The sequence below is a fragment of the Trifolium pratense genome, linkage group LG7 (assembly GCF_020283565.1).
Source record: "Trifolium pratense cultivar HEN17-A07 linkage group LG7, ARS_RC_1.1, whole genome shotgun sequence".
Taxonomy (NCBI): Eukaryota; Viridiplantae; Streptophyta; class Magnoliopsida; order Fabales; family Fabaceae; genus Trifolium; species Trifolium pratense.
In genome coordinates, this window is record NC_060065.1 from 20,640,953 (window position 1) to 20,665,878 (window position 24,926).

Here is a 24,926-nt window from a genome sequence, read left to right on the forward strand (position 1 = left end):
AACTGAGTAAACAATTCTCTTGTGTTTCTTTTTCTTTATCGCTTTATCTTTTGTTTTTTGATTATTATTGCCGATCTCATTATTTGATTGCTTAATCGTTATTTGCTCCACACATCAATTATTTTATTGGTGTGATTCAATCCGAATTCACAACCCCTAAAATCACCTTGTAAACACTTATTGATTGAATCTCTTGGTCACGGGGAGAGATTCGGGAAAATGGTAGAATTTAGGATCAAGGCTAAATTCTTGCAACTCTTATATTGAATCTTTGTAATCAAGTTTTTCATTGATAGTGGAACGGAGAGTCTCTCTCCCCCAGACTAGATTGTTATAACCGAACTGGGTAAACAATATCTCGTGTTCTTTACGTTTTCGCGGTTTATCTTTTGTTATTGTTATTATTGTCATTCTCGCTTGTTTGATTGCTTTAATCCATTTGCTCCACACACATCAAGTTATTGGTGTGATTCAATCTGAATTCACAACAACATTTATATGGCATTTTGCCTTGCTCTTAATTATTTGCTTTTGCATAGTCAGAGAGATTGATTAATATTACTCCTCAACTCAACTAGCTAGCTAGATCTTTGGAGGAATACGCCTTGTTCTTGTTTCTGGAAGTCCAATGAACAATTCAGTTTCCACATCTGAACTTGGACTACTTTGATCTACATAGGGTTCAGCCTCTTGTACACTTTCTCTCTGAGGCTTTTTTGCTGCCTGTGATGAATAGTTACCATACTGCACACAAATTAATTTGGATTTTCATTACATAACTGAAATTTTTTTATAACAGCAAAACTAGGGCTTTTTCAGATAGAAAGTGAATTCACCTTCTCAGAGAGCTTGACATTTTCAGCAATAAGGGCTTTTTCCTGAATTGTATATACAAAAACGGTTTTAGTCAAAAAAAAATTTCATGTAATGTTAGCTTGGAGTTTTCCAATGCCATGCATGCATAAACTCCAAATGATATGTAGAAAATTAACCAAACACAAACTCTTATACAAAGGATGATCAATGGAGAAATATTCTTAGTTAGATAACATTTTAAGTTCACATTTTCTTTCATGGCGTAAAAGGTTATCTAAAGTGTTATTTAAAACCTAATACTAATCACCGGTATTTTAAATTGCAGACTGACTCATTTGATGCAGCTGCAATATTGCGGCAAGGTTTGCAATCCACATCGAGCCACAATTGCAAATATAATAGTAGAAAATTAAAAACTAAACCACAAATATCGTACCTTTTCTTTTAGATGCTGAATTTGTTCCCGGTAAACCTGAGTCTGAATAATAGAAATATTAGATTTAAAAAATATCTATGAAGTTTTTTTTTTTTTTTTGACAACAAAAAATATCTATAAAGTTTAAAATTATACTATCTTGTTGATTGATCATGTTGACCTTTTTTGCTCGGATTTTGGTTATACTTTTCTCCAACTGTTGTTCTATCTTTTGTAGTTCCTCAATGGAACAAGACCCCAGACCTTCTCCTAAGAATTTCCTGACGGAATAAAATTGCAAATGCAACAAAAAAAAAATTATAAGTGAGGGAAATTACTAATTAGACATTGAATATTTGAATGTCTTTCTTTTCTTTTTTTGTCAACAAATGAATAGAAATTAAAGATCTTTAATTAACCGTTTTGAAGTCTCAAGAAGGTCAATCTTCTTCATCATGTTTTCTGCTTCTTGCCTCAAATGCTGTAAATTAAGGGAATTTAATTCAAACTCTCTTAAGTGAATTAGTGTGTCTCTAGATAAGCAGACATAGTAAATAATATAAAAACAATTATTTAATTTCTTATACATTTTCAAAACTTGCAATACATGTGTCAAAAAAAAAATAGTGTAATACATGTTCAGTTATATAGCAACGAAAGCAGTGTTCATTTTAATTAGGAGTAAGTATTATAAAATAAATGTCCCCATGAGCTTAGCTCAATTGGTTGGGACATCAGTATTTTATATGCAGGAGCCAGGGTTCGAACCCTGGACACTCCACTTATCCATCTTTAAAGGTGGAATTTCAAGCCACTAGGCTACCTGACCAAAAAAAAAAAGTATTATAAAATAAATAAAAATTAAAAGTGTAAGTCAAACTTTTCCCATGGGAGCCGGCCAAGGTAGGAAAAAGCCCTAGGAGAAAAAGATAAAGGCATTTGAGAAAAATATTATAAAAATGAGACGTCTTAACAAAGAACTATAATCTTAAAGAAGTACAAACAAATGAAAGAAAACAGAACATAGCGGAATTAATATTAGTGACAAAAACCTAATACTTATGAATAAAACTCAAAAAGTATACACCTCAAAAACTATAATCCAACTATTTATGTATTGAACTGGAATTAATAAAATCTTTTTTTTTTTTTTACTAAATAAATTTTATCTTAAATCAACGCCTTAACAAAGATTAAATGTATTGTCTTTATTATCTATTGAAAAAAAAAATGTTAAATAAAATTTATAATGATAATTTAATAAACAACTTTATTTCAAAAAATAAAATTTAAATAAAAATAACATAGCGGATTAATGAGTTTTTGTCACTTTTGCAACTCTCTTGTAACCGTTTTGTATCTCTCGTAAAAATTCAATAATAGCGGATTAATGAGTTTTTCTCTCCTTGAAGCATTAGTCAATTTGAGCCGAATTTGGTAAATAATATTGCTGTATTTGTTCCTTTACTCTCTTTATCTTGCTTGGATACATTGTGTGTTTTTGCTTTACACATAGAGTTTAGATTTGTTTTAGGTTGAATCTATTTTTCTTGAATAGTTTAGTTCAGTTGTCATTATTATTTCCTCCACTTTTTATTCTTATCAGTGCTGAACAAGAGCTCAAATTCAGAACAAGATTCTTCCACTGGTACCATGGGTATTAAATGTGCAAGAGAAATGGTATCAATAAGCATGCTTGATGGATTTGGCTATGACACTAGAATTGAGCATGAGATAATGGAGATTTTGCATGATGTAAAGATAATAGGTAAAGGTGACATATAGAGTATGATTTAATTACATGTTAGATGGTTCTACTATTATTGGTCATGCATTGGGAACTAGTCAAGACTCCAATGGTATAGCTGAGATATGAGATTTTAGGTTGGTATGTGTTAGTGACATAGTTTTAGCTAAGCAATTTTTGCTAGGTGATGGTACTAAACTGAAAATATTGGAAATTGAACTGACACTAGCTTGGAGTTTTGCAGGGTTACGGTGTAAAAGGTAGGATTAGTTTGAACCAGATTCAACGGGTGGTGAAAGCAAAAAAAAAATAAAAAATTGTGGTGGAAGAAACTTAGTTAAAGGTAGAGTATTCCTTTAGTAGAACTAGAAGAAGACAGCCAACGATACGGTTGCACTAAAGTGGTATGACTATGGAAACCTTGTTTATTTTAAAGGGAGGAGTAGAAAATTCGGTAGTAAATTTGCTACATATGCACTTGAAACTAAAACACCAACACAGTGGTGGGAATCTTATGGAGGTAAACATCCTGAATTGCAATGGTTCTATTTGCGAGTATTTAGTTTGACATGTAGCTCAAAGGGGTGTGGACAGAATTGGAGTGCTTTTGAAAGGGTAAGTTTTTGAACCTTTTAAACAAATTGTATTCCAAGTATCTATTATGTTTTAATTTATGTTATAATCATTTACGTTCACACTAAGAAGAGGAATCGCTTGAAGCAAATCACAAAGAATAAGGTAGTTTTTGTGATGGTTAACTCAAAATTAGGAAAGAAGAATAAAAGAAAGAGTGTTATCTATGAGGTTGAAGAAATTTATTTTGAAGATGAAGGAGAGGAATGGATTGAGAATGTGGAGGATGATCAAGATGAAGGAGATGGCATCTCACTTGTTCTTTGACAAGATACTAGTATCGATGATGTTCTTGGTAATGATTTGCATCTTCCTTTTAATGATGATGACGATGATCTTGATGACTATCAGGGCCGGCTTCGAGATTTTGGAGGCCCAGGACAAATAAATTCTTAATAAAATTTTTTTTTTTTAAAAGAACATCACAAATTTAAATTGCAAGTATTAAAAATATCAAAAATAATCATTTATTTGTGTAAATAACATAAAAAAGGTCATATTCTGCATCGTTGAAATTGAAACGATAAATAAAGAATTAAGAGATAATTAATAAATAAAATTAACATTTACAAAACAAATAAAATATAAAATACAACAAATCAAATAAATAATAAAATATCTAAATGTTCAATGGATTCAATTTCCCACACTTAATTCCTTAATTTTTTTAATAATAAATAGGCTCTTAAAATAAAATATAAAAAAAATAAACAAATACTTACCAAAAGAAAAAAACAAAATAAGAAAACAAAACTATAATTGGGAGACGGTCGAACTAGCGACCTCTCCATCCAGGTTTACTAATCACTGTGCGCACTACCATTGGAGCAGACTAATTTACTTGTTGTCTTGTGTTACAAAAGATACTTAATCAATTATGTTTATGATGGGCCAAAAAAAATAAAAATTGAGGCCCCAATATTTTGGAGGCCCTGGGCTTGAGGCCTGGTTGCCTTGGCCCAAAACCGGCCCTAATGACTATCATAACAATGGATTGAATGATGTCTTAAATGTCTAGACTTGTTTATATGGATTATGTCTTTTGAGAAGTTTATTTTGAACTTTGTCTTTATAGTACTTATGAAAGCTCGATCTTGTAGGTATAACAGAAAGGGATAGGGGGTTAAGGGCTTATAGATAAGATTCTATGGTAGGGAAACACTTTTATTTTTTGCAAACACATTGTAAACACTTTGGGTAGCTTGAAATCATTGGAGTAAGGATCAAAGATTTCTATAGTGAGTTCTTGAGTGAAATATATCAAGTGAGAGAAAATATGAGAGAAATTGGGCATTGTTACTGGTGAGCAATTGGAAATAAATTGGATCGGAGAGTCGCTCTCGCTCCCAATCTTAATGTATTTGTATCTATAATCTCTTTATCTTGTTTTTTGGATTGATTATGTTGTTTTTCTTTAGAGATAGGGTCAAGATTTGTTCCATTTTGAATCTCTATTTGTTTGAACTTTTTAATTTGATAGTCATTATTATTTGCTTCACTCGTTATTCTTGTTGGTCTTAAACAAGGGTTCGAATTCACAATAACTAGTATCCAAATTCATGCTTACATTTCTTGATAATTTTTTTTTTCATAAAGCTAAGATCGGACATATTCCAAATCTCTAGGGAATCAATATTTCCTTTATCTTCTTCTTGGTGAAATGGTGTATGGACAATTGGTGCTTCTTTGGACCTTCAAGTTGTGTGGTTTAGAGGGTTTGTGTCTAAGCAACTTGGCAATGATATATTTGTTTCCTTTTGGCAAGTTGGATTGGTAGTGTTGACACAATAGTACCCTCGTTTGTATTCTTTGAAAGCTTTTAAAGAGGCAACAATTTAACAAAGGGGTAAGCTATTGGTGTGTGTGTCAAAAAGCAATTGTTTACCCATTGAGATTGTTGGTTTGTCCCTAATTTATTTATTTTGGTATCCTTATACTCAATACAATACAAATACTTCAACTTCCACAATACTTTTGCATTGTTGCTAAAATATATTCACTAGATATTGCATTTATCTAGAAGAAACTCATATTTCAGCATCCATAAAATTTTTTTTTTAAACAAGCATGCTGAAAATCAATCATATTAAAAAAATATTTAAATTTTAGATTAACAAGAAAGTAAACTGATACCAAAGTTACAAGTGAAAACTCCAGTGATGGAGCTTGAAGCACAAAAGAAAGAAACTAAACAGTGAAGAAGAAGATCAAGTTTTCTTTATTGAAATTGAATTAAGTACAATTACAAGTATGTGTAGAGTTTATATAGTTGAGTCAGTTACAAACTAATAACCAACTTGGCTAACAAACTCTAACAACCTAACTAACTTGAATTGCAAGCTAACTAACTAACTAACTGTATTAAGCTAATTAGTTCATACTTATTCAGTCTTCATTTTGTCACACCCCCTCAAGCTGAGGCCTGAAGATGTTAATAAGGCCAAGGTTGGAAAACAATCTATGAAAATTAGCTGGATGCAAGGCTTTTGTCAAGATGTCTGCAAGTTGGTTGTAACCAGATATAGGCAAGAGCTTCATGAGGCCCTCTTGAAGCCGTTCTCTGACTATGTGGCAGTCTATATCTAGATGCTTTGTTCTTTCATGAAAGACAGGGTTAGTGGCAATGTGCAAAGCACTTTGACTGTCACAATACAATGCTGGTAGCTTGTCTGTGTGAACTTGCAAATCTCTCAGCAGATAGCTCAACCATTGCAATTCACATGTAGCTGAAGCTAAAGCACGGTACTCTGCCTCAGAGGAGGACTTAGATACAGTCAGCTGCTTTTTAGATTTCCAACAGATTAAGGATTGTCCAATGAAAAAACAGTAACCTGTGATGGATCTTCTACTATCTGGACAGCCTCCCCAATCAGCATCACTGAATCCCATTAACTGTAATGAAGAATTTCGGGGAAAAAAGAGACCTGTGCCAGGGTTGCCTTTGAGGTATCTCAATACCTTCTGAGCTGCTTTGAAATGTGCTGAAGTAGGTGCATCAAGGAATTGACTAAGTTGTTGCACAGGAAAAGCTATATCAGGCCTTGTAGAGGTTAGATACAGCAGTTTTCCAACTAGAGCTCTATATTCAGTGATATTTGGGTGAGGTTCACTGTCATCATGATGAAGTCTATTGCTGGGATCCATGGGAACACTGGATGGCTTGCAGCCCAAGGTACCTGTCTCAGTGAGAAGGTCTAGGCAATACTTTCTCTGACAAAGTGTAATGCCTTGTTGTGAATGGGCTACTTCCAAGCCAAGAAAGAATTTTAATGTGCCAATGTCCTTTATACCAAATGCTTTATGCAGGCGAGACTTAGTAGCTTCAATTTCTGCTAAGCTATTGCCAGTCAGCACAATGTCATCTACATATACAAGGATAGTAGTAAAACTGTCCTTAGTAGATTTAGTGAATAAGGTGGGGTCAGAAAGCATCTGTGTATAACCAATGGTAGTGAGAAATTGTGACAATTTTTCGTACCACTTTCTGCTTGCTTGTTTCAGGCCATACAAAGACTTAGTTAACTTGCAGACTTGATTGGTTGAAGTGCCCTGCAGACCCTGAGGAAGCTTCATATACACATCCTCATCTAAGTCTCCATGAAGAAAGGCGTTGTCCACATCAAGTTGATGTATGTGCCAATTTTGAATGGTTGCCACAGCCAATACAGTTCTTATAGTAGTCATCTTTGCAACTGGTGAAAAAGTTTGAAAGTAGTCCACACCTTCAATTTGATTATAACCTTTTGCAACCAGTCGTGCCTTATATCTATCTATAGAACCATCAGCCTTTCTTTTGATCTTATACACCCATTTATTTCCAATAGGCTTCACACCTGCTGGTAAATCAACTATAATCCAAGTGTTATTGTTGGCTAGTGCAGTGAGCTCATGTTGCATAGCCTTGATCCAACAATTATGCTTTGAAGCTTCTGCATAACTATCAGGTTCCTTATCAGTGAGGAGAGAGAAAAAGTAAGTGGAGTATGAAGGAGATAGATTATCATGACTAATGAAGTGAGAGATAGGATAGGGAGTTGTATGAGTGATAGAGTTGCAGTGATAATCTAGAAGATGTGAAGGTGGTTTTGAAGTTCTGGTTGACTTTCTAAGTGGAATTGTGGGTGGAGACTCTGGTGGAGGTATGGAAATGGGTGAAGTAGAGTCATTTTGCTGATCATTATCAATGGGAGAAGTGGGAGATGAAGTATGATCAACTGGTGATCTAGAATTTTGAGTGACAGGATAAGGAATATGGTCAATATGTGGGACGTTTTGGTGTATTGAAGGGCTATTTGTGGTTTCTTGGTCATTTGTAGTTATATTAGGTGCAATGTGTGATGAATGGATGTTAGTAGGAGGCACCAAGTACTCCCAGGAAGGTTTGGATGGATTGACAGGATAAGGAAATATAGTTTCTTCAAAAACTACACTTCTGGACACTAAAATTTCATGATTGTGTAGATCTAGAGCTACATATCCCTTCATACCAGGTTTAACACCAAGATAAACACATTTTCTAGCTCTATGATCAAGCTTTGATCTGTGATGGTCTTGATTGGACACGTAGCATAGAGAACCAAAGACTTTCAACTGTGACAAGTCTGGTAACTTGTTATGTAAGGCAGTGAAAGGTATCTCACCTTGAATAGCATTAGAAGGAACTCTATTCATAATAAAAACTGAGTGAAGTACTGCATAACCCCAATATCTTGGTGGAAGGTGAGATTGTATCATCAAGGCTCTGGCTATATTCAATATACATTGGTGTTTCCTCTCTACTCTCCCATTTTGTTGAGGTGTGTTGACACAACTTGTCTGATGAATTATTCCCTTACTGACATAATATTTTGACAAGCATAGAAATTCAGGGCCATTGTCACTTCTCAAGTATTTCACTTTATGACCAAAATGTTCTTCAGAAAACTGAATAAATTCTTGAATTTTGGAAGCTGTTTCAAACTTGCCTTTTAACAATATAATCCATGTAAATCTGGTGTGATCATCAACAATGGTTAAGAAGTATCTATGTCCATGTGGTGTGGGAGTTGCAAAGGGACCCCAAATATCCATGTGAAGCAACTCTAAGCAACTAGAAGCCCTACTGTTACTTAGATCATGAGGTAGTTTTCTTTGTTTAGCTAGGTGGCATATGTCACAGCAAAATTCATCTTTATTGATATCAATATTGGGATACAATTTGTGTAAAATTTCTAATCTTTTCTGAGAAGTATGGCCAAATCTAAAATGCCATAAGGCAGTTTTCGGAATACCTAAAGCATTACAATGCTTACCTGTAGGAAGTGAACTCTGAGATTGTGTACCTTCAAGGTAGTATAAGCCATTGATTAATCTACCCGAACCAATCATCTTCTGCATTGAATTTTGTATGAAGCATAAAGTATCAGTGAAGGCAAAAACACAATCCAAATCACTTGTCACTCTTGAAACAGATATGAGATTGAAGCTAAAATGTGGCATCTAAAGAACATTTTTCAATGTAAGCTGAGAAGTGATGTTGATATCTCCTATTATATTGGTACTAACAATGCTCCCATTAGGCAATTTGACAGGAATAGGTGGAACTTCCTTATATGCAGTGAATAGACTCAAGGAAGCACATACATGATCTGTAGCTCCACTATCTAAGATCCACATGTCTAAAAAATTGGGATTAGTACCTTGTTTATCACTGTAGGAAGAAGCAACACATCTAGTGACATTATGCACTTGAGAGGGTCCTTCACCTGTAGGCTTGGTACTTGACTTCAGCAGAGACATCAAGGCTTGATATTCTTCAGTGCTAAAGGTGGCCATACGATTGTCAGTCTGATCCTTGAGCTCAGAATCAGCACTATCAACACAGTTTGCACTGGCCTGACCTTGTCCCTTGCTACCAACAACAGTACCATCTCGAAACCTATAACCAGGTGGGAAACCATGCTTCCTAAAACAGTTATCAACAACATGATTATTCTTATGGCAATAAGTGCATTTCTTATCAGATTTTGGAGGAATAGAGCCTTTTCCATAAGCTTGTCTAGTGAAATTGATTGCAGCAGATGATTGCTCAGTTGGATCATCAACAACATCCAACTTATTAAGTCCCTCATGTTGAATGATCATTCCAAATACTGAATTTAACTGAGGAAAGGGTTCCATCATCAAAATATGAGATCTAGCCATAACATAGTTATCATTCAGTCCAGTAAGAAACAGAAGAATCAAATCCTCTTCCCTAAACTTCTTAGCGTTTTGCATAGCTTCACAAACACAAGGAAAAGTACAAGTACAGTTGGGAATAGGACGATAAAGCTCTAATTCTTGCCATAAACTTTTCAATTTTGTGAAAAATTCTGTAACAGAGGAAGAATCTTGACGAAGAGCATACAATTCACGTTGTAAAGTAGAAACACGTACCCTATCAGCACGAGAAAAACGAGCCTTGAGATCATTCCACGCTTGTGATGCAGAATCAGTATACACAAGACTTTGAGAAATAGCAGGAATCACTGAATTCATCAACCAAGACAACACTAAATTGTTACAACGAATCCATGGCTCATATGAAGGATCAAAACGATCTGGCATAGGACAAGATCCATCCAAGAAACGAAGCTTATTCTTCATTATCACAGCCTTCATCATGGATCTTGACCACGCATGATAATTCTTGCCATCAAGTGGAGGAGTAACAAGTGCTGCAGTTGCACTTTCATTGGGATGAACATAGTAAGGATTCTGTGAAGGATCAGAAAGTGTAGGAAATGCAGGCATTTCATTCATATTGCTTGAACTAGCACGAGGACGCACCATTGTGCAAGATGAAAGAGCAAAACAAATGGATGAAACTAAGAGAAAACAGAACAAGAAGAAAGGAAAAAGAAGGAATGGCGCAGCAGAACGCTCAATTGAGACGCTCTGATACCATAACAAGAAAGTAAACTGATACCAAAGTTACAAGTGAAAACTCCATTGATGGAGCTTGAAGCACAAAAGAAAGAAATTAAACAGTGAAGAAGAAGATCAAGTTTTCTTTATTGAAATTGAATTAAGTACAATTACAAGTATGTGTAGAGTTTATATAGTTGAGTCAGTTACAAACTAATAACCAACTTGGCTAACAAACTCTAACAACCTAACTAACTTGAATTGCAAGCTAACTAACTAACTAACTGTATTAAGCTAATTAGTTCATACTTATTCAGTCTTCATTTTGTCATAGATGATGAACAGAAAAACAACAACAATAATAATAAGAGGTATATGTAATTAACCTGAGTATTCTCAACTGATTCAGATGTCATTGGTATATTATTTATCCTGTTATGGTTGCGGTATCTTTCAATTGTTTCTGGAGTGCTGTATCATTAAAGCCAATGTTAATTAATGATAAATTTAGGGCTCATATATTTGAAGTAAATATATAGGCACTTGCTAATTAGTTACTTAATATAAAAAGGCAAATACAATTACATGATCAATGTCTTAGAACATAAATGTTTGACAAGAATGCGAGAAAAATGAAATGGGAATTAGGGAAACATATATATACATATAAATTATAGTAAAAATAAAAAGAGGAATTAGAGAACGATGTATATTTTATATTTCTTTTTCTTTTATTAAAAATGCAAATGTTCTCCGCCACATAGCTTTAGTTCTAAAAATTTGTCTACACTTATTGTCATTGGGGAAACCCGCACTCGCCAAAAATTTACTCACACATACAAGACACAACAAGTGAATAAAAGATCATTTATGTGGTTCGACACATCTTGCCAACATCCATGTGAACACCTCAACATCTCGATTGTTAACAACCTTCTTTGTTTTTACTAAAGAAGATACCTGTTATGGTCTTCTCTTTCGTTTTTACCGACTCGCATGTTAGGATTTAAAATTTAATGGCATGTACATTGTCACTTCCTTGAAACTTCACTTCTCCTTTAGTGTACCTCACTCATATTTGGCACATGTAGATTCCTTTAAGATTCTAGGAAAGATAATGGATTATACTGTTTGATGTAGAAAGCATAATATTATTGAATATTTCTATTTATTTTCCTTAAACTTTTTTGTTCCCGAGTTGCATTGAGAGATGAAGTGCCGGCAAGAATAGTAAATCCTTCATCTACAAGGTCCAATAAATGTTGAAAGGAAAAAAGTCTTTATTTTAAAGCTCCAAAAATCATAGTGTGCAACATTATATTGAAAATAGGGATAGTCATAAATGAAAACGGTATTAACCATGTTTTCAACATTGGTTTATGGATGAAGTTATTTACGCCCAATGTATAATCAAATACAGCTTTGATGCAATTGTTAGTTTTTGAAGTAATAGTGTTAGTTTAGAATATAGTTTTTTTTAATCAAGTTTAGAATATAGTTGAAAAGTGTAAAAGGTTTTGTATTTGATAGTTGAATGGCAACGGTACCAAGTAGTGTGAAACCTTGGAGCAAAAAATAGATTATATTGCTCTCAAATTTGTTGGTTTACAAATAAGCCATGATTGCCTACTTATGAGTGTGGAAAGAATATTCAAGATATTTGGTTCTAAATTTTCATGACATTTCCTATTAGAAATGTAGTATTGATTTCTTCTGATATTTACTCAAATTTTCTAGAAAGATCCACAAATATGCATCACAAGAATTCAAGACATGCAAGTCATCAAATCCTCCAACGATTATGAAACTGTTGAAATTATAATAAGTGTACTAGAAAAATAATTGCTATAAACACAAAAATATTTCTGTTGTAGGAGTTTGAATACCCTTTATACTCTTATTATTAAATATTTTGATTATAAAAAAAAAAAAATATATATATATATATATATATATATATATATATATATATATATATATTATCTTTAATGGTGAAATTTGATAACTGCGCAAAAATGTTAAATAACATCAAAACAATTTATTGGGATTGTTTTATTGAAAAATTATATTAAACAGAAATTTTACTCAGGTTGGAGTCTCCCAATCACAAATATCGAACTAAATTGTTGTAAGCCAATTCAAAAAAGAAAATAAAATTAAAGATATAGAAATTTCAAAATGATAAAATTCAAAAAACTTCATTTAAAAACATTGTAAAATAACATCATATAGTAACTTCACAACCAAAAACAAATCACATACATACATGATGTATCCAATTATACACAAATTTTGATTGTCTTGATGAGTATTTGACTTCAACAAAAAAATTGAATGACAAAGAAGACACGTAAAATAAACCATCATATTAATCTCTGACTTTATAGAATATTCTCAAATAGATCTCTAAAATTACGAATATTTCAAAAAGAATCTAATTATATCATTATATTTTTTGAGTTTGCAAAATTTATTGGAGACAACTCAATCTAAAGCACAAGGATTACTCTGAAGAGAGGCAACAAAGTTACAAACAATGCAGTGGCAGAGACAAAAATGCAGCTGCTCCATCTGCACTGACAAACACTAGCCAAAAAACTAACAGACCATGAAGTAAAAATCAGCACCACGAAACTTAACCAAAATTCCTTCGGTAATTTTTTTTTTTTCTAGATTTGTCTGTCTGTCACAAGAATCAATGACGTTTTATAAATTTTCATAATTTGGAACAACTTTAATATTTAATGTCATGATACTAACTTGTTTTTTTCTACAAGTTCTTGATAATCTTTGAACACAAAATGTATTTTGACCGTTGAATTGACGTTTCTTACCAATGATTTCGTCGGAATTGTTTTATTTTAAAATAAAAATAAAAATTGTAACAGTCATGTGCTTTTTAACAGGAAAAGAAAGAATTGTTTATATGGTACACGGATTCCTAAAAACATTACCTACTAATGTCTTCGTAGGAATTGTTTTATTTTTAAAAAAAATAAAAAATGGGTAACTCAATTGTTCAAAATAAAAAACAGAAAAAATAAATCATTTTAAAATATGGGTTTCAAATATGGATTTGCAAAAAAAAATCAAGATCGAAAAATTGAAAATTGAAATCCCTTTGTTTCGATTTCAGATATGAGTTTACATAAATTTTTGTCACAATCATTTTCCTTCACCATACCAAATCCGGTAACGTAGAGAAGATTGAGTGAGAAAGAAACGCAACGCTAAAAATAAATTATAAGTTCAAATCTACTAAGTTGCAAAAAAAAATTGGGTTTGCGTTTTTATTTTTTTGGGTCTGCTTTTTTTTCTTCTTGATTTTAGATTGTCAATTTGTTGAAATTTGGTTTAGGCAATGAATTTTGGATTATTGAGGTTAATAGATATGTCAATTTGTTGAAGTTGACTTGCTTTTTCCAATTTTCATGTGAGTGGATGAAGCCAAGAAGGATGATGATGGTGGTAGATGAAGCCATGGTTCATGGTGATAATTTCTTTTTTTTTTTTGACTTCCAGATTTCAACTTGTTTTTTTTTCATCATCTTATAAAAAAATATATATAATATTTCGGTTCTTTCTAATATAATAAAATTAATTATTATCAAATTTACTAAGTTGTCTTTATCTATTTTAATAAATATTTCAAATTTATATTCTTCTTTGTAATTTTACTTTATTAATAAGATATGCATATTTTTTGTCAAAAACAAAAATGCATAAAAATATGAACAAAATAAAAATAAAATAAAAAAATCATAGGAAGTTTTGTAAAAAAATTATTAAAAAAATGAAACAATAAAAAATTATAGAAAGTTTATTCAATAAAAAAATTAAAAAACAATAAGATGAATAAACAATAAAAACAATAGAAACATTCCTTCAAAAAAAATAAAAACAATAGAAACATAAACGATTTTGCTACCAAATTATAATAAATTTAATTGTGTATCATAAATTAATAAGTTAAAACTAACTTTCGAGTGAGACTCTTATTACGATATGCATATATCCGGAGTCCGATGATCAATTTTTTTTTCTCATTTGTTTGTTAGTTTAATTAAGTGATATTGAACGGTCGGATTGATAAAATTCCAAATTTTCGGTGAAAATCAGTAGTTTTAGTCAAACTTCGTGACCCTTACATTAAAACTAGCTTTTCGGTGAAACTGTTATTAAGATCTGCCTATACATCCGGAGTCCGATGATCAAAATTCTTATTCTTATATGTTTTTTAGTACAACTAGGTGATATTGAACGGTCGAATTGATGAAATATCGAAATCTTTAGTCAAAATCGGTATTTTAGTCAAACTTCATGACCATTTCAATAAAATTAGCTTTCCAATGAGACTGTTATTACGATCTGCCTATATATCCGGAGTTCGATGATCAAAATTCTTTTTCTCATTTGTTTGTTAGTCTGATTAGGTGATATTGAACGGTCGGATTGATAAAATTCAAAATCTCCATTCAAAATCGATAGTTTTAGTCAAACTTCATGAACCTTTCATTAAAACTAGCTTTCTGGTGAGACTGTTATTACGATCTGCTTATTCATCCGGAGTCCGATGATCAAAATTCTTTTTCTCATTTGTTTTTTAGTCCAATTAGGTGATATTGAACGGTCAGATTGATAAAATTCGAAATCTCCGGTCAAAATTGGCAGTTTTAGTCAAACTTCATGACCATTTCATTAAGACTAGCTTTTCGACGAGACTCTTATTACGATCTGCCTATACATCCGGAGTCCGATGATCAAAATTCTTTTTTTCATTTGTTTTTAGTCCAATTAGGTGATATTGAATGGTCAGATTGATGAAATTCGAAATCTCCACTCAAAATCGGTAGTTTTAGTCAAACTTCATGACCCTTTCATCGAAACTATAGCTTTCCGGTGAGACTATTATTGCGATCTGCCTATACATCCGGAGTCTGATGATCAAAATTCTTTTTCTCATTTGTTTGTCAGTCAGATTAAGTGATATTGAACGGTTGGATTGATAAAATTCGAAATTTCCATTCAAAATCGATAGTTTTAGTCAAACTGCATGACCTTTTCATTAAAACTACCTTTCCGGCGAGACTATTATTGAGATCTGCCTATACATCCGGATTCCGATGATCAAAATTCTTTTTCTAATTTATTTTTTAGTCCATTTAAGTGATATTGAATGGTCGGATTGATAAATTTCAAAATTTCCAATCAAAATCGATGAAAAATTTTGGATGTTAGCGATGAAAATTTTAAACTAATTTTTAATGTTTGCTCGACTTCTTTTAATATACCTTTTAATATTACAATTATTATTTTTTATTGTTACATATCGAAATTCTAGTTCTGTGTGAAAATTTGAGATAGATTTCACATCAAAATATTACAAACTTTTTTAATTATTTTTTTATGCGAAAAGTAAATTTAATTACTCTACTAAGGTTTCAATTTTTTTTAAAGAAAAAAAAACAAGAAGTGAATTTCTTTCGGTTAATTTTTGACAAATAATCTGACTTGATTAAAAAAAAAAAACTAATTTGACTGTCTGTCAAAAACAAATAAATAAATTTGACTATAACTTTACAAGTGATAAGTATAGGAGTACATGTTAAAACTTAAAACCCTAAATTTGACTATAATTTACCTTGCGCCGCTCCACTCTCTTTCCCTCTTCCTTTTCGGCTTTCTTTCGTTGTAACAGAAACCTCCGTTTCTCTCTAAATTCTCAGCCTCCACATACCTCAAAAGGAGAATCTAAGATCAGATCTAGGTTTCTCTCATCATCCTCTCCTTCGTAACCGATTGAAATCGCAAAATGATTGAGATTTTGAAATATGGTTTCGTGTTGTCAGTGTGGGTCGCGGAAAAGAAACTCATCGGTGGTGATTTACCAGCGAAGTAGTGAAGTACGTTATTTCTCTCTCTTGTTTCATCTTATCTTTCTTCTCATTTGCTTAATTTCGCACTGTCTTCGTCATTTATGTTCTTTCTGATTTTATTTTTTCGATTGCAGAAATGAACTCAAGTCAAAAGTTTGTTTTCAGGTATGAACATTCAAGTTATTGTTGTTGAAATTTATGGCAACATAATATTACCCTATGAGTTATGGAGTTAGAAAGAGATATAATCAGTATTTGATAGGACAATGGATATATAATTGAATCTGGTTTGGTTGGTGTTGCAGGACGTTCAGGGGAATATTCAATCTCCAATGATTCTTGTTGATCTTTTTGTTGCTGCTTTATGATAGTATCTGGTCTTGGTTTGGAGATGCTGGTGGTGGCTGGTGGATTATTATGCTTGTGTGACCTTGTGTTGTTTGACATTGGCTAATGTAAGTTATTGGGGCTGGTTATATTTGTAGATGTTTTAAGTAGATAATAAAGCTTGTAGAATGGTACGGATGCCTAAAAAAAACGCTTGTAGAATGGTACTAAATTTAGAGCTTATTGAATTGGTGTATATTGGTCAATCTTAGTTTTTGTAGACTAATATATGATTTTGAAATTGTTTTCAGAGAGATGCAAACAGAACTATAACAATGTGCAAGAGCTACTTCAACAAGTGAGGAGGAACAACCTTTCATGGGACACTTGCATTTTGTTTTTATGTAAATATTTTAGTGATAATATTTGTAGAGCTCATTATTTACTTGACTTGGAAATAGTTATATATTAATGTAATTTTGTAACATTTGAATGAAATAATTTTTATGAGGCTCAGTTTATTCACTACAAGAAAACATGATATTGTTGACCAAATTTATTGAGGGCTAAAAGCCCTCAGGAATGTATTTTTACGTTAGTGAAGACTTTCATCCGTTAGTAATGCATTTTTCCTTTCTTGAAGAACGAAAATATTCTGACTGGTCATTAGTGACGGCTATAGGCCGTCAGTATTTCCTGTAACCGTTGAGCTTTTATGGCGCATCATGGCTGTCAGTAATTCATGTTACTTTATGACGGCTACAGGCCGTCAGTATTCTTTGACCGTTGTGCATTATTGGCGCCTGCTGGCCGCCAGTAATGCATGTTCGAAATTTGAAAAAGAATGCAACGGTCACTTGCACTTACACTTAATAATTTATTCACTTCTCCTACTTCTCCTATATATAACTCATTCCACTTTCACTTCATTTTTACATTTTCATTCTCTTTCTAAATTTTCTCTAACTTCTCTCTTAAATTTTATACTTTCAACTTTCATATTTTCATCCAAAAAGTGGTAAGTGTTGTGTTTTACTTTTCCAAAGTTAAAATTTTTGTTTTGTTATTTAAATGTATATGTTCTAATATTTGTTGTTTACCATTTTTATTAGCAAGTCTTATTATCGTGGTCGTCGGAGGTTGTGGGTTAGGAGCGGAGTTCGTGGGCTAGGAGCGCGCCAAGTAAGAATCTACTCGGCACCCAAGTAAGTAACGTAATTTTAATTTATAATACTTAGTGATAGTTTTTTTTACCGTATGCTTAGTAACAGTTATTAATTAGTATTTTGTAATTTGTTACTAATATTTTCTTATCACTATGTATAAAAATTATTGTTTTTGAAAAAAAAAATAAAACAAATATATTTAAATTTGATTATTTCGAAAACAGTAAAAAAAAATTAAAAAAAGTTTTTTTTTAAAAAAAAAAACAGTATATTTATATTCTTTTTTTTTAAACCGAAATTTTTAAAAAATTCTTTTTAAAAAAGATAAACTTCTTCCCGAATCAAGCCAGCTTTGATCCCAATCAAGCCCCAAACTTCGTTCATAGGTCTGTGGCACGACCTCCGCGAGCGACACTCCCCCCAGTCATAATAAATGAGGGAGGTAGAGGCCGAGGCCAAGGAAGGCCGCGTCAGCCAACATACAGTGGCAAGGGGAAGCGACCACTAGATCAGCCGCCTGACCAACCTTGATGTGTAATTTTAATTATTTGTTGTTGATTTAATTATTTGTATAACATAACGACAATTTATATTATGTTTAATTGTTTTCTTTTTGTAATGACAATATTATTGTTATGTTTAATTATGCTTATGTTAAGTATTTTTATTATGTTTTTAATTAAATTTTAATATTTTTTTGTAAAAATAAAATTATATTTAATATTTTTTTAATTATTTATTATGCAGTATATTTTTTTAAAAAAATTAAATTATTAAAACTAGAATTTTTAAAAAATAATTTAATAATTTAATTATTTAAAAATCAATATTATTAATATTGATTTTTAAATAATTAAATTATTAAAAATCAATAATATTAATTTAATTTAATTATGTTTTTAAAAAAATTAAATTATTAAAACTAGAATTTTTAAAAAATAATTTAATAATTTAATTATTTAAAAATCAATATTATTAATATTGATTTTTAAATAATTAAATTATTAAATTATTTTTTTTAAATTAATTAAACCTTACTGACGGCTGCAGACCGCCAGGAATTCACCCTCGAATTCCGTTATTGGCGGCTGCAGGCCGTCACAAATGCATTGCCTTTTTGATGAGACTGTTGTCCTTTATTGGCGGCTCCAGGCCGTCAGTAACGTTATTGACGGTCCTGGGCCACCAGTAACCATTACCGGCGAGTATTTTGCTGAGGGTCCATGGCCGTCAGTAATGCATGTATTTTTGACGAAAATTGTGCATTACTGAGGGCTTTTGGCCGCCAGTAAATCATTGTTTTCTTGTAGTGATTTCAAACTACAATTTAAATATTAATTTTTGTTTTTGGATTATATCTTTAATATTATGATAAAATCTATTACATAATTTTATATATTTTATTTTCAATTTAATTTAATTTTTTCATATTATTGCTGAAAATAGCTATTTTTATTTTTTTTTAAAATGTCCAATACAATTCCTACGAAAATTTAGTAGGTAACGTGCTGACACATTCTGACTAAAGTTGTTGCTGACACAAATACATTTCCCACGAAAATTTCGTAGGTAATGTGCTGGCGCTGACACAAATGCGTTTCCTACAAAGTTGGTCGGAAATGTTGTAGGAATAGTCAGCTTTTTACCTACAAACCTCTTCGTCGGAAATGTCATAGGAAATGCTACATTTCCTACGAAAATAGGCACTATTCCCACGAAATTTTTTGTAGGTAATGCAGGGAATTCTTGTAGTGAATTTGGCTTCTTTCCATTGTTTTGAGTTTTACTCAATCTGCAAGTGAGTTTTCTGAAAAATTAGGATTGGCTTTACTGTCATTGCAGGAAAAGGATTTGAAAAGGGCTGATACTATTGGTAGTTCAAGCATTTGTGGAGGGCCCTTAAATATTTGTTAGCAGGGGGTATTTCTTGTAAAATGTGTGATATTTGTGTAGTTGTCATGATGTATTAGGTCATCTTTGTATGAGCTTGTATTATTTGTATCCGGCTTTCAAGCACATGATTTGGTGGAAGCCCTACAACCTTTCAGAGCAGGGGTGAGTTTGTCATAGACATTCGGCACATACGCATTGCGATCATTGCAGTGTAAAATAATTTTACATTTACACACCATATATTTGTTGAGAGGTGTTTGACATACACAATTGTGATAAACTTTAAATATCAAAGTTTTCTTCAAATCTCAAGTAGATAAGGGTATTCGGGATTTGAATTACTTTTTTCTTAGATGAATACGAAGTGTAGAGACAAACTAATGTGGTTGTTACAATGACTAAAATTGTCTGATAATGCGGTTATAATGCAGCCCGTACATGTAATTGCAAATCACACCGCAAGTAACTCTGATCTCTCACTTCATGAGATCTTAATATAATGGATGTTGTAAATCGGTGCTAAGTAAATATGTTTTTTTGTTAGAAAATATATTATTGAGTAAATATGTGATAGTTTAACCCTATATATATAACTTTTTTTTTTTTGACAAAAGTATATGTATAGTATAACTTAATGTTATGGTTGGGGTGCTAGTGTACTACTAGTATATTAATTTAATGGACTTAAAATTATTTATTCTCTATTTGATGGTAGTTTTTTATTTTATTTGTGTTTTAATTATCAGGTTCATAAGTTATAGTTCCAATGGCAATGTTGATATTAATTGATTGATCGTCTTCACCTAAGTTTACATTTAAAATTTCACAATTATGTGAGTTTTAGTAGTAATTGTCACTTTGTTTAAAAACTAAATTTGATTACCAGTCTTGAATTTTGTTAAAATTTAGTAGTTTTATGTACACTTTTTATATATTGATGCACTTATATATTAGGCCTTTTATGGTCTATTTTTTAAAACAACAAATATTAGTATTTTTAATTTTATGTTCCGGTGTAGATTGAAATATCGATTTTTTCACTACCAAAAAAAAAAAGAAATATCGATTTTTTATCACTCCATATATTAACTCCGAGCAACAACCACCAAACCATTATATCCTTTTTTATGGTCAAATTGCCTTGAGAATTTATGGTGATTTCTATACAAAAACCGGAAAGCTATGAGACATGGAAGAATTTTTTTTTAAAAATAAACAAAAACTAGGGTTCCAATGCCATATACCTCTAAAAAGAATTATATATGCAAAGGAAAATGTTATTTAGTCCGAATTTTATATGCAAATTGAAGAGTGTGTATTGTCCTTTTTAATATATAAATGTATCTAAGATTTAGTAAAATATAAGAGGAAGGGGATTCTCTCCATTGTAAATTTTGTCAAGTTAAATCTCAACCACAAATTTGTTTTTGTTGCAATATGATCATATCATAACAAAATTAAAAAAATGAAAGGTTAAGATCTCCACATTAATTCCTCCCGTGAAAATCACACGAGAGAGGATCGGTTCCCTATATAAGATAATAAGATCATCTATGATTTCATGCTAAAGGACGACTAATATGAACCTGATTTAAATGTGATCTATATAATTTTTAGTAAATTTTAATAAAATATTATAATTTTTCTTTTTTCTTTTTTTTAACTAAAAATAATAAAAGTTAGAGAAAAAATGTATATGCACAGACAGTGTAAACTAATTTTACACTATCAATCAATACCAACCGTGCATTCCGCCAAATCATCCCACTATACCCCACAATAATTGTATGACATGAAGATATGTTTGATTCTTATCGGATGTCGGTGTAAAATTATGACATGAAGAAATGTTTGATTCTTATTGGATGTTGGTGAAAAATTAAATTACACTGACACAACATATCCATTAAACTCTAAAAGTTAACCCATAAACTATTTCTTAAAATTCTATATTAGACACATACTCATCTAACATGGAAAAAAAAACCTACCCGCACACTTAAACGTAGAGTAAAACTTACTTAGTCACAATCACAAATTAAATATATTTAGACATACATACAGAAATTAGAAAGAAAAAAAACATAAAAGAAAAATTTATTAACTAATGTTAAATGATTTGGTATTTTGCATATGGAAGAATTGCCACTTAAACATAAACATATAATATAGATATAGTCAGCAATTGTACTCACTAAACATATATAGACACAAAAACACAAATATGTTTGTATAAAATTTAATAGCTCAATCACAAAATAAAAGTGCAAAGCAATTAATTAAATAATCTAAAACAAGTACATGACACATACCTTGAGCTAGCAAATTCATAAAGCCTTCCTCTTGGTGAGAAAACAATAAGAGCAACTTCAGCATCACACAACACTGACAATTCAAAAGCTTTCTTCAACAAACCATTTCTCCTCTTTGAAAATGTTACTTGTCTACTTGTTGGATTTTCTATACGTTTCATTTGAGTTTTTCCTCTCACCATCTTTTCTTCTCTTTAATTTCCTCAAATCACGACCAACAAAAAAAAAAGGCATAAAAATCACAAAAATACTTATAAATAAAATAGATTTAAAAACTTTTTTTTGAACGAAATAGATTTAAAAACTTAAAAATGAAATAGTCACAAAAGAGCTATCCTTACCAAGTAGGAGTTAAGAACAAAAAAAAATAAGCCTTCTATCGAAAAAGGGGGTGAAAATATTAATTAGACTTTAATTTAAGATCCAAAATCTATAGGAGATGGAAAAAATATTGCAAAAGATTAGAATCACTTACCACACAATAAAACTAAAAGAATAAAAATTCTTAAGGGTGATTAAAATATATGAAGATGAAAGAAACAAAGAAATGGGACGTTAATTAAAAGAGAGAGACTTGTCAAAGTATTTTGATGAGTAAATTAAATGGTGTAAAATATATAGCTTCCTAGATGTATCCCAAAAAAAATTCCTAGAAAAAGGGTCTAAATTAACATCTACAAAGATTTAAATCTCATATCAAGGAAGGGATTTTCTGATTAATGATATAATTATAACTTACCAGCAAGAAAAGCAACTTCAAAAGGAAATAGATTTGCACCAAATAGACAAAATCAAAGAAAATATTTTGATCAAAGGAAGGAATAGGAATAAAGGGTTGTGACTAGAAAGGGAAAAAGAAAAAGGACAAAAATGTTGGATGGCTAAGGAATCAAAAGAAAGAAGAAATTTAGCACCCCAAAAAGAGAGTATATAGTTGAGAGAAACAGAAAAAGTAGTGATGCATAATTGAGGTAAGTTCAAAGGTAAAGGGTTGGATTTGGATTTGAGCTATTTTAGCTAAGACACAAACCTACCTTTCCTTATTAATCAAAACCTGATCCCATCTTTGCTTCCACAGCTACCCCACCATATTAAGAAATATTTTTTCTTGTAATAAAATAATGAAACCTCATATTTTTCCTTGTTTTAGTAAAATTAAATTCTATTGGCCCCAAAAGGAGAAATTTCTAATTTAAAGTCAATAGTAATTTAAAAATGATACTGCAGAATTTTCTATGAAAGGAAAAAGGAAATAAATTCTCTATAAAGAAAGGACATATATAGAAGTATATCATGCTTTGCCAACTCATCTCCCAATGCCAGGTTTCAATTATTTGATGGTGAATTGTCAATTTTTCATTTGTGCTTTTATCAAATAAGATTGAGTAACCCACAATAGAAATTCTAGTGTGAGTCCTCATCTAAGTATTAATGGTTACACACAATCAATCAAATGATTACAAGTAATTAATAGAGTAGTATTTAAAATAAATCTCTACAAATTAAATAAGGAAAGAAAAAAAATGTTCACTTTATAAAAAAAATTATAATCGGTCATATTTTTTTCATTCCAACTAATTTATTTTTTTTTTTAATTTGCTACAAACTAATTAAGCTCTCTTTTTAAATTTTTTATTTCTTTTTTGTTTGTTTACAATGACATGGGAATCGAACCCAGTACCTATAGCATATTACCCAAATCTCTCACTACTAGACCAAATCCAATAACTTTAATTTTTTTATTTTTTTGTTCCAATTATTTGTATACTATTATTTTTCTGTGTTTTGAAAATTTAGGGACTATACAGACTATTATGGCCCTGTTTTGTAAAAAAAAAATAGTGGGTAGTTAAACAAGCCATAAGTTATAAGTCCAAAATTTGACATTACAAAACATAGATATATGAATATGTACAAACTATAACCATAACTTAAATTCAACTAACAACGGCTAGTAAAACTCAATTTAACAAATATTAGAAGAATAATATTGTGCCTCAAAAAAAAAAAAAAGAAGAAGAATATTGTATTATAAATTCGTCAAAAAAATATTGTAGTATAAATGTATCATTTTTTTTTTTGTTACAGTATAAATTTATAATATAAATGAAAACATCCTTCACCTTGTTAGTCAAATATAAAGGAATAATGCAAAAAAAAAATGGAACAAGAAATAAACGAAAATAAAAAAAATTAGAGCTTTTGAAAAAAAAAATATGAGGGATTGAAAAATAAAAAATTAAAGTGCACATGTGTTTTTATTATTATTATTATTATTATTTACCTTATTTTTAGAGATTTAGTTTTAATGACTACTTCATTAATTAATTACTAATAATTATTTATTATAAAAAGACTTTACTAATAATTATTTAATATATTAATTATTTGTAATTACGTGATTGGTTGTGTGTAACCATTAATGCTTAGGTGATGACTCATACAAGAATTTCTCCAATTTTAGATCTTTGTAAAAATTATTATAGTTTTTTTAGTAAAAATATATTATTTAAACCCCTCACCAATCAACTAAATTATTTAGTAGTTTTTGAATGCATTATAGTTAAGAATAGAAATTTAGAAGAAAAAAATTTTGAAATTTGTATAGTCAATATTTTAAAAGTCTAAATTTAATTTTTTATTTTTTTTAATGGTGATGCCTACTATACCTCTTGATAATTTTGGAATATTTTCCAACAACAAATGAGAACAAGCCACAACTAACTTGTAACCAATTTTTATTTCACATACACATAGCTTGTTTTTATTGCTAGCATATGTTAAGGAGATAAATATAGAAATATTCTTTTGAAAATTGTGTATTCAACTTTCTAAATATTAATACTTCCTCCG

At 30.9% G+C, this 24,926-nt stretch overlaps 1 protein-coding gene and 2 long non-coding RNA genes across 7 annotated transcripts; 2 read left to right on the top strand and 1 right to left on the bottom strand.

Moving 5' to 3' along the window:
- Nucleotides 1–395: 395 nt before the first annotated feature.
- Nucleotides 396–23,138, bottom strand: LOC123895534 (MADS-box protein SOC1-like). Of its 5 annotated transcripts, none has more exons than XM_045945943.1 (8): nucleotides 22,813–23,138; nucleotides 22,074–22,265; nucleotides 10,886–10,970; nucleotides 1,651–1,712; nucleotides 1,413–1,512; nucleotides 1,253–1,294; nucleotides 837–878; nucleotides 396–723 (listed from the first exon to the last, which is right to left on the bottom strand). In XM_045945943.1, the coding sequence occupies exons 2-8, from the start codon at nucleotides 22,253–22,255 to the stop codon at nucleotides 583–585; spliced, it is 654 nt and encodes a 217-aa protein (XP_045801899.1). In that variant the 5' UTR covers nucleotides 22,256–22,265; nucleotides 22,813–23,138; the 3' UTR covers nucleotides 396–582. The 5 variants fall into 5 exon arrangements, with proteins under 5 accessions (XP_045801899.1, XP_045801896.1, XP_045801898.1 ...); XM_045945940.1 differs by having other exon boundaries at nucleotides 396–744; nucleotides 22,074–22,275; nucleotides 22,813–23,134; XM_045945942.1 differs by having other exon boundaries at nucleotides 396–744; nucleotides 22,415–23,134.
- Nucleotides 16,119–17,218, top strand: LOC123895535. The gene is made up of 4 exons (XR_006804400.1): nucleotides 16,119–16,402; nucleotides 16,510–16,540; nucleotides 16,681–16,830; nucleotides 17,014–17,218. It is a non-coding gene; the product is annotated as an uncharacterized LOC123895535 (long non-coding RNA).
- Nucleotides 17,691–20,006, top strand: LOC123895536. The gene is made up of 4 exons (XR_006804401.1): nucleotides 17,691–17,720; nucleotides 17,815–17,907; nucleotides 19,438–19,598; nucleotides 19,711–20,006. It is a non-coding gene; the product is annotated as an uncharacterized LOC123895536 (long non-coding RNA).
- Nucleotides 23,139–24,926: the final 1,788 nt, after the last annotated feature.

Coding starts and splice junctions, on each gene's coding strand:
- LOC123895534 (XM_045945940.1), bottom strand. CDS start 22,255: ATGGTGAGAGGAAAAACTCAAATGAAACGTATAGAAAATCCAACAAGT. Junction 1,713..10,885: donor AATCAGTTGAGAATACTCAG/GTTAATTACATA, acceptor CTTAATTTACAG/CATTTGAGGCAAGAAGCAGA. Junction 879..1,252: donor TTCAGCATCTAAAAGAAAAG/GTACGATATTTG, acceptor TATACAATTCAG/GAAAAAGCCCTTATTGCTGA.